The following is a 10,669-nucleotide window of genomic DNA, read 5'->3' on the forward strand; positions in this document are numbered from 1 at the left end:
CTTTCTAAAAAACAAAACAAAACAAAACAAAACAAAACAAAAAAAACTTCAACGTAGCAGGGTAGGGAGAAGGGTTCTGTCATTCTTTGTCTTACACTTTGTAAAGAATAGGAATCGGCATTTTCCATGTTCCAAATCACTGGAGGTGATTATACTAATGTTAGTGTCATATATTTCACCCAGACTTTAGTACTACAGTATCAAACACACCTGTGATTCATGTAATTAAATATAGCACACACATCTACATGCACCAATAAACACAGAAAGAGTAGTTTTTAAAGTTATCTAGCACACATCTAGGTATATACTAATACATAATCATTAAAATAATTCTTCTATATGCATATGGAAATACAAAAATACACCTACACACAAATTTTACATATATAGAAGCAAGAATAAGTGCATTCACATTTATTGAAAATACAGAAACACTAAAGCTATGGTAAGGAATAGTTCAGATCTCTTAATGACCATATAAAAGTTTATTCTGTTTTCTGATAGTTAAACTGACAGACAAGTGACTGATTTCTGAAAAACAAACCAAATAAAATGATTCATCATGAGAAGTAAAAGATATCAAGAAGCTGACTTATCAATTCTGCCAGGACAACACACAAGCAATCTGTAAAAAAACCCTTTGAAAATTATAAAGCTCAGTTAAGAGAACACAAATGCAGTTTTCTTAAGCTGTGAATGGTTAGCAACTTACCTATACAAGCAGAGTTTTCAGTCTTTAATCTGTATCCATTAGGACAGTTCCAGTGCTGCAGAGCTGAGAGGCTGACAAAACCAATTTTAAAAACCACTGGCAAAAAAGCAACAAGGAAGACAAACATAATCTTGAGGGTTTTTTGAACTGCCACTACAGAAAAACTAGCTTGTGTTCAGTCATATCCAGGACAAGATGAGCACGTGTAATCCCAAAAGGTTTCTGCAATCTCCCACTTTACACTCAGACATCTTATCACAATACCAAGTTTTATCTTTGCCTTGCTTTTCTTGTCACTTTAGCCCTTACTGTGTCTGACTACAACCTTGAAGAAATTCCTGGGAGATTTCTTCCCCACACACATCGGTTTTTCTCTCTCTCTTTTTTTTTTTTTTTTCTTTTTTGGAAGCCAAGTATGAAATGCCTGACACTCTTGCCACAAATTTAACACAGCTTAAAAGCGATGCTTGCAAGGATCACTACAAATTTCCTTGCAACAAGCAAAGCTGCTGTTTAAATCTTAAAAGCCACGAATTTGGAAAACTGTTCACCACAGCCCTCAGTGGAGTGCAGGGAGTGAGATCTCCAGGTACTGTCCTTCGGCAAAACACAGCTGCTAACTGTGTTACATACTAACTTGGACGGACTCCTCTTTTCTTTTTAAAGCTCTGCTTGCCCCACCTCTTCTCTTTTTAGTACCACTTGAGTGAACCCTGTGTTTGCAAATAGTAATGTGGTCAGCTCCCTACTACAGAGAACTGAGCCAGAATGCAGATACCCAGCCACCCATAATAAATACAGTCTATTTAGAAAAGCAGACCCTCCTGCTTGAGAAGTACCTGCGGCATGCCAGCTACGTTTTATTTCTCAGGGACTGTGGGCAGGTTTATACCATGCCTGCTCAATCATGATTGGTTGCATTTATTTTAATATCATCATCCAATTTACCACCAGAAACAAACTTTATCATCAGAACATTCCATGCAAAAAGGGGGAAAAAAATCCCTCTGGTTTCTCTGTTACTGGAAATAGAAATTGGCTTAAAGTCAAGTTCAGATCTAGGGTATGCATAATTCTGATTTCGAAGAAGTTGCAGCCATCTCTCTCAGGTCTGAATTTGGCCTTTCTGCACTTCCAGGGAAATACCTGCTGTCAGATCGAGGCAACACGTTCTGAGTTTGCATCTCTCACACACATTGCAGTCATTTATATGCACACATGCTATAGGAGGCTACTGTCATGATGCGGTGCTCTTTTACACCTTTTTTGCTGAGGTATATAAACTAGAGGAATTCCAGGTGCATCAAGTTCATAATTCTTCCAGTACTGAAAAAATCTCCTTTTTCCCAGTCCTTTGGCCCAGACCAGCAAAGGTATAGAGCACAAGCATAAGTGATTTGCTGAATTTTGAATGTGCTGAGGTTTAAGCAGGTGTTTAAATGGTTGACTGTGCCAGGCTTTGTTGAGCTAACTACTGTAAGGCATTCTGGTTCTGTCACTTTTTTCTTTCCCTTTTGTTTTTTTAAATTTCTGCAGTGTTGTGCTAGAATAAATACAAATACAACAGCTGGATACAGCAGCAGCAGCAGACAGTAACCTACAGCTGTACAAGTTCCATCTCTGGGAATTCCACCTCCCCATATTTGTCTGAATCGATAAGAGTCCAGACTTGCACTGTCAGAACATAAGCATAAAACCTGATTATAAATTGGGCCACTCTCCATTAAACACAACTGTTTCTTAATGTTTCTGCCTGTGTGTAGGCACATTCTGCTCGCTCAATCTTCACTGCTACAGCTAAAGCAACTAATTAAATCCGGATTGACAAATGGCAGCCACATTTCCATATACTCTGTTCAGAACCAAGTCTCTATTCTGCATTCTATAAAATACAATAAGAGCAATGTAAATTATGCAGGGCCGGACTCACGCCAAACAGCATTTGCTTCTCCAAATAGTCCCCTGGAATACAAAAGGGCAACCAATGTGAAAGCACAGTATAATGCCATCCCATCTAGGATTACAGGATCCTGCCCAGGAACTGTGGTATGTTCCACGTGAACCTCTTTTACTAATTCTGCAGCCATCGGTTCCTCCTCACACAATTTTCTTCAGTGTTCAAGCTGGGAGCACACAACCTAAACAGCTCAAAAGGAATGTGTCACTTCTTTGTGAGCAACCACCAGCAGAGTGTTTGCTAGACCGTGAGGGTGGCCGTCCCAGCACAGCCCTGACCTCTTCCAGGGCAGACTCAAAGAAACTCACTGAAGGAGACAAAACGAATAAGTTCTGCCTTTCCTATTAAAACCCAGAAGCAATTTCTGTCTTACATTCTTTTAGTCTCTCATTTACACATATTGTCTTTTCTGAACATCTCCCTCCATCCTGGTCTTTTTGCCTTTAGTCAAAACACAGTCAAAGGCATGCCCTGGAATTTCTCTTTTTTCTCTAAAGTAAAAGTGAAAACAGAACTGCCAGACATGCCAATACCACAATGATCTTTTCTGGAAGAGGAGATCTCTTCACTGCAGTCAGGTAAAGAGTGGTTAATAAAGTCATTAATTTTACCATCCTAGAAGTATAAGAATGTTTTAAAAACAGGAAGAAAAATCTCCTAATAGTGCGATTACCTTTTTTTTTTTTTTAACCTTCAAAAACCAAATATGGCTCAGACCAGAACTAATCCCCAGATCCACAATATGATACGATATGATCTAGATCTAAGGATGTAAATAAGTTACTTGAAAGTGGACAGAACCAATCACCTCCTCTTAGACCAAACCAGAAAATTCTCAAAGTATTGTCGTGATGCAGCTGAGCACCACGCAGCCACTCACTCACTGTCCCCTGCACCGTCCCAACCAGTGGGATGGTGGAAAGAATCAGAAGAGTAAAAGTGAGAAAACTCGTGGGTTGAGATAAAGACAGTTTAATAGGTAAAGCAAAAGCCGCGCGCACAAGCAAAGCAAAACGAGGAATTCATTCACTACTTCCCATGGGCAGGCAGGTGTTCAGCCATCTCCAGGAAAGCAGGGCTCCATCACGCGTAACGGTTACTTGGGAAGACAAACGGCATCACTCCAAATGTCCTCCCCTACCTCCTTCTTCCCCCAGCTTTATATGCTGAGCATGACGTCGTATGGTAAAGAATATCCCTTTGGTCAGTTGGGGTCAGCTGTCCTGGCTGTGTCCCCTCCCAACTCCTTGTGCACCCCCAGCCTCTTGCTGGTGGGGTGGTGTGAGGAGCAGAAAAGGCCTTGCCTCTGTGTAAGCACTGGTCAGCAATAACGAAAACATCCCTGGGTTATCAACGCTGTTCTCAGCACAAATCAAAAACATAGTGCCGTACTAGTTACTGTGAAGAAAATTAACTCTATCCCAGACAGAACCAACACAAGTACAAAACGCATCAGGCTGTACTACACAAACTTTTCAAACCATTTTCCACCAAGTAGTTCAGCATACAGCACACAGTAATTCCTTCACACCTAGCGTCATTCAGCATTTAAGAAGTTATTCAAACCTGTTTCTACAAAGTACACTATCGTGCTCACCTACAGGTATTAAGTACAGCAATTTAGTCTAGCACTCATATGATAAATTAGATAAATTAGATTAAAATAGCACAGTAGTCTCATTTGTAAAGCTCACTACAGAATCAGTCCAAACAATCTTAAAACTATCTGTCCCCATACATCAAATGCAAAGAATTGACTTAATTTAATTTGACCTGCTGACTTAAGAGACTGATGAACTAACAAGAAATAAACATTCGATTCCTTTCTTTTGCACTTCCCGCTATGTCAGTTATCTTTGGAGGGCTTGCTTTGCCAGAGTTGGTAAAGACCACCTAGCGATTCAAATGGAGAGTCTTCTCCCCTACCTTGGCAAAGAGTTGCTGTTATCTAGTTCAAGGACAGTATGTTCTGGTTGGTTCTCAACCGTGAAGGTAACAGAGCCCTCCCTCAGTTTCCCAGGGCTTTCACTATCTATATTGTGTTAATTAGCACGTTGTTTAAATCATATATTGGTTTTTATTCTTGCTTACTACACATTCCACTAGTTCGTCAGCACTTCGATATCTTTTCCGGTCAGCCTCTGGAAGTTTGATTCTGGGCTTTAGGCATATTCTAATCTGGTGAAAATTATATTTTATAGTCATCACAATCCAAATTACCACCAACACAGGTCAATGATTAAATGCAAGAGTTCACTGAAAGAGTGTAGGAAGGTGTAGTGGCTATCTGTAGCACAAATAGCACAGAGCAGTAAGGAACACTCGGATCCCACAAAACAGCTTCCAGATCCTCCCCGATCAGGGAATCTGCCAGCCCCTGGGTCAACATGCTCATGTACATGTCACTCTGTCAGAAAAGGTATTGTCACCAGAGCAGTAGCTAATTGACACAAGCAACTTTTACGATGATACGGAGGATTTCCAATAGCCTTCAGGGAAAGCACACAACATTTTGGTAAGCCATGCCTTACGCCTACTTACTGAAGCCCGATCTCAGGGTCAGTGTGGGGACGGCTGACTCTGATCACCACGCTTTCTCTGACATGTCAGCGCGTGATTCAGTACTGCTAACGTCATTTCAGCAGGTTGAGTCTGCATCGTGTATAATTCTGACAAAAGGGACATTATGCGATACGAAATTGCCTGTCAGACAGAGCAGGGGGAGGCACAGCGTGAGAGAATGGCATATTCCAGTGATCTCTAAAAGCCAGGAATGCCTGAAATCTCCTCCCGAGGTACGATGGCCATTCTGGTTTTGTCCTCAAGCATGTCACTCATTGTTCTCTTCAACAATTTGAAGATGATATTTGGCTGGTAGGATATTGTAATTTAATTTAGTTAGTAAAATTAATTAAAGAGCGGGGCTTTAAATCATGAAAGCTTTATGAAAACCAAGTGCTGTTGTAGGCAATCTCTTTCCAGTTGTCTCAATTTGTTTCACAGCAGCAGTTACGACAAATACCCACTGGATTTTTTTGGGCAGTTTGAGTCCCATGTCTTTTCTGCTAGGGTTACAATTTTTCCTACTGCAATTTGATCTTAAAGAAAAGAAAAAGACAAAAAAAAAAATCCATGTTAAAACCATACTGTTAATTATAACTGATATTATCTTTTTAAAGCAGTTTTACATTTAACGTTTTGACTGGCACCTTTCACCAGTTGCTGTACAGTGAATACTTACTTAATCAGCTAGACCACACTGGAATCCACAGAAGGATCCAGAAAGAAAGTTAAATATGCTCTCTCTTGTACCCAGACAGTCAGAACAAGAGTGAAACATTCTGGGGAAGCCACATAGCACATTACTGACTTATGACATTTATCAATGTTAGATGACTACATTAGGCCTCTATGTTAGCAGACATAAAGGAGTCATTAAAATAGCATGTTGAAACAGTCATTTGGCTCTCTGAAGTGGAGATAAAACTGAAGATAAAGCAAGTCATTTGTTACCGTGAATAAGGTTTATGCAGCTTGCTACGTGAGAACATTTGAGAAAGGATCTTAGTAACAGGTATGGCATTACTTCATTATCAAGGTCAAAAAAAAAAATGTATCCTCCCCATGGTTGTTTGCTGTGTTTCCGTCCCAGGGATAACTCTGTTTCACCCACGACAAAATGATTTCTAGTGCACAGCCACTCTAACAGATCTCTCAGAACAAAGACACTGGCTGAAATCTGATTTCAGAGTTGCTGAGCACTCACCATTTCCACTGATAACAGTAAGAGATCAGGATTTTAAATATTGCCCTGTCGGTTCTTATTTGGAGCCCACTTATCACAGGTGTTGCTACTTTTACTATTTTTATCCCGTGAGTTCTGGTTTGGGAAGATGAAGAATTAAAATTACTTTTTTGGTCAACTTTTGTCTTTGCATTACAGCTCTTTTCAGATGTTTCCTTCTTCTTCTGACCATGATGCTCTTTAGAAGAGAAACACCAGGGAACATTTTATGTTTTTGTTTTACAGCTGCCTCATTGGCTATGTGGAACAGAATCACTGCATTTATCAATCTAATTCACTTTGTCACATTAACGCCATTTCACCTGGTGCATCTATTACAGCAGTTTGGCATACCTACACAAACACACACCTGCATAATCTCACATCTGTGTATCACATCACAAAGGCAGAACCAAACAAGATGGGCAATAAATAGCAGTAGAAGTAGAAACAGGCACTGTTATAGTCAGCTTTCCACAGCAAAAGCACCTGAGATAAACTCAAAAGACCGGAATTACCAGAGATGTTGTCAATGCCTGGCACCAAGCTCCTGCGAGCAGACTGCAGGATGCTCCCAGCATTGCCAGACTCCAACACTCCGAAGGAGGACCCTACCTGCAGTGGCCATAAGAGTCCTGCATGTGGATTTCTTATCCCATATCAGGAAGCAGTTGGTACAGAAAGTAGCAAGTGATTAGCAAGGGGCTCTGCCATGGAGGAGGCAGCTTGACCCGACACCACCTCAGAGAGAGCCTCACAGCTGCAGGCAGCGCGATGCCAGACCCTATCGCAGACCCAAATGCCGCTGTGAGAATGATATCCCAGAACTTGGCATCCAAATCCTGCAGCTACCAAACACACCCTGCTTGAGGCCACAGCTGTCAATTCTACATCTAGACAGGGATAAGGAGAGAAGAGCAAAGGGGGAAAAGGCAGGCGTACTAAGCATAAGCAATAGCCCACGTTATATTTAACCTTTAGATAGCGGTTCTGCTTACTCCAAATCTTCAGACAGATCCTGTGTTGCTGGTGGGAGTGTGAATACGGAGGCTCCAGTTCAGACTCCAGTGATGGTGATTTCAGAAAGGGGAGAAACAGTTCTTTGCAGTAGTCCCTTTGCCTCTGGAGCCCTATAAAACACTACTGTGCTACAGGAACCCCCTGAGATTACCTGTAGTAGTCAGAAATAGTATTATTCCCACAGTGTTTTTGAAGAAAATGAAATAATCTAACAAAGGCTTGGTCTCAGGGACTGATCAAGCAAGTACTACTGGGTTAAGCATTAAGGACCAGGGAAAATCATTTTGTAACAGAGCAGCATACGAGTGATTGCATAACCAAAAACAAACAGCAAGCAAAGGAGTCATTAACAGTCACATACATTCTTACAAGATGTCTATTCGGCTGCATAGCAACAAGCAATGTCTGCCTAGCTGAAAAATGAATGAACAGATTCCCGAAAGAAATGCAAACGCACGTAGCATGGGGAATAAGCAAGAGGAGTTAGAGATGTGCGCACACCTGCAGGGCTATGATCTCACTGGCAGCACAGAGATGTGGTGGGATGGCTCCTGTGACTGCAGTGTTGGGATGGAAGGATACAGGCTCTTTAGGAAGAGCAGGCAGGGGAGATGAGGAAGGGGTGTCATCCTCTATGTCAATGACCAGCTGGAGTGCATGGACATCTGCCTGGATGGTGAGGAGCCATCTGAGAACTCATGAGACAGGATTCAAGGGAGGGCAGGGGCAGGAGACATTATAGTGGGGGTCTGCTACAGGCCACCTAACCAGGAAGACCAAGCGGATGAGGCCCTCTATAGACAGATAGGAGCAGCCTCACGTTCATAAGCCCTGGTCCTCATGGGGGACTTCAGCCACTCTGATATATGTGGAGGGACAGCACAGCAGGGCATAAGCAATCCAGGAGGTTCCTGGAATGTGTTGATGATAACTTCCTTCTCCATCTGGTAGAGGAGCCAGTGAGGAGAGGTGCCATGCTGGACCTTGTTCTCACCAACAAGGAGGGGCCAGTGGGGAATGTGAAGCTCAAGGGCAGCCTTGGCTGCAGTGACCATGAAATGGTGGAGTTCAAGATCCTTAAGGCAGCAAGGAGGGCACACAGCAAGCTCACTACCCTGGGCTTCAGGAAAGCAGACTTTGGCCTCTTCAGGGGTCTGCTTGGTAGAGTACCATGGAAAAAAGCCCTGTAGGGAAGAGGGACCCAAGAAAGCTTGTTAGTATTCAAGGATCACCTCCTTCAAGCTCAGGAGCGATGCATCTCAACAAAGAGGGAGTCAGGCAAAAACACCAGGAGGCCTGCGTGGATGAACAAGGAGCTCTTGGAGAAACTCAAACACAAAAAGGAAGCCTACAGAGGGTGGGAGCAAGGTCAGGTAGCCTGGGAGGAATACAGAGAAATTGTCTGAGCAGCCAGGGATCAGGTTACGAAAGCTAAAGCCCTGACAGAATTAAATCTGGCCAGGGACATCAAGGGGAACAAGAAAAGCTTCTATAGGTACATCAATGATAAAAGAAAGATGAGGGAAAATGGACCCCTTCTCCAGAAGGTAATGGGACACCTAGTCTTCAACAGCAAGAGCTCTAGCCACACCACCCAAGTTGCAGAAGGCAAAGGCAGGGACTGGGAGAATGAAGAACCACTCACTGTAGGAGAAGATCAGGTTGGAGACCGTCTAAGGAATCTGAAGGTGCACAAGTCCATGGGACCTGACAAGATGCATCCGCGGGTCTTGAAGGAACTGGCGGATGAAGTTGCTAAGCCACTCTCCATCATATCTGAAAAGTCCTGGCAGTCTGGTGAAGTTCTCACTGATTGGAAAAGGGGAAACATAACCCCCATTTTTAAAAAGGGAAAAAAAGGAAGACCCAGGGAAGTACAGGCCGGTCAGTCTCACCTCTGTGCCCCACAAGATCATGGAGCAGATCCTCCTGGAGACTATGCTAGGGCACATGGAAAATAAGAAGGTGATTGGCGTCACTAAGGGCAAATCATGTTTGGCAAACTTTGTGGTTTTCTATGACGGGGGTTACAGCATTGGTGGATAAGAGAAGAGCAATTGATGTCATTTACCTGGACTTTTGCAAAGCATTCAACACTGTCCCACACAACATCCTTGTCTCTAAATTGGAGAGACACGGATTTGATGGATGGACCACTCAATGGATAAGGAATCAGCTGGGTGGTCACACTCAAAGAGTTGTGATCAATGGTTCGATGTCCAAGAGGAGACCAGTGATGAAAGTTGTTTCTCAGGGGTTGGTATTGGGACTAGTGCCGTTTAACATCTCTGTCAGCAACACAGACAATGGGATCGAGTGCACCCTCAGCAACTCTGCTGACGACTCCAAGCTGTGTGGTGCAGCCAACACTGGAGGGAAGGGATGCCATCCGGAAGGACCTTGACAGGCTGGAGAGGTGGGCCCATGTGAACCTCATGAAATTCAACAAAGCCAAGTGCAAGGTCCTGCATATGGGTCGGGGCAATCCCAAGCACAGGCTGGGCGGAGAATGGATTCAGAGTAGCCCTGAGGAGAAGGACTTGGGGGTGTTGGTTGATGAGAAGCTCAACATGAGCCAGCAGTGTGCACTTACAGCCCAGAAAGGCAACCGTATCCTGGGCTGCATCAAAAGAAGTGTGACCAGCAGGTTGAGGGAGGGGATTCTACCCCTCTACTCCACTCTCATGAGACCCCCATCTGGAGTACTGCATCTAGCTCTGGGGCCTCCAATATAAGAAGGGCATGGACCCGTTGGAGCAGGTCTAGAGGAGAGCCATGAAGCTGATCAGAGGGCTGGAGCACCTCTCCTATGAAGGCAGGTTGAGAGAGTTGGGGCTGTTCAGCCTGGAGAAGAGAAGGCTCCAGGGAGACCTTATAGCAGCCTTCAAGTGCCTAAAAGGGGGCTACAGAAAAGCTGGAGAGGGACTGGTTACAAGGGCTTGGAGTAATAGAACAAGGGGTAATGGCCTTAAGCTGAAGAGGGGTAGATTTAGATTAGATATTAGGAAGAAATTCTTTACTGTGAGGGTGGTGAGGCACTGGAACAGGTTGCTCAGAGAAGCTGTGGATGCCCCATCCCTGGAAGTGTTCAGGGCCAGGTTGGATGGGGTTTTGGGCAACCTCGTCTAGTGGAGGGTGTCCCTGCCCATGGCAGGGGGGTTGGAACTAGATGATCTTTGAGGTCCCTTCCAAC

At 43.6% G+C, this 10,669-nt stretch overlaps 1 protein-coding gene across 4 annotated transcripts in view; it reads right to left on the reverse strand.

The window, feature by feature from the left end:
- Positions 1-1,349, reverse strand: part of EGF (epidermal growth factor) — a 60,724-nt gene extending 59,375 nt beyond the window's left edge. For 3 of the 4 annotated variants that reach the window (XM_075751448.1, XM_075751450.1, XM_075751447.1), the window contains exon 1: positions 716-977. In XM_075751448.1, coding sequence (XP_075607563.1) covers positions 716-842 — 127 coding nt within the window. In that variant the 5' untranslated portion in view covers positions 843-977. Of the gene's footprint in view, positions 1-715 lie in introns of all 4 variants that reach the window. The other variant, XM_075751446.1, reaches the window with a different exon arrangement.
- Positions 1,350-10,669: the final 9,320 nt, after the last annotated feature.

This window comes from Balearica regulorum, chromosome 4 (genome assembly GCF_011004875.1).
Source record: "Balearica regulorum gibbericeps isolate bBalReg1 chromosome 4, bBalReg1.pri, whole genome shotgun sequence".
NCBI classification, from domain to species: domain Eukaryota; kingdom Metazoa; phylum Chordata; class Aves; order Gruiformes; family Gruidae; genus Balearica; species Balearica regulorum.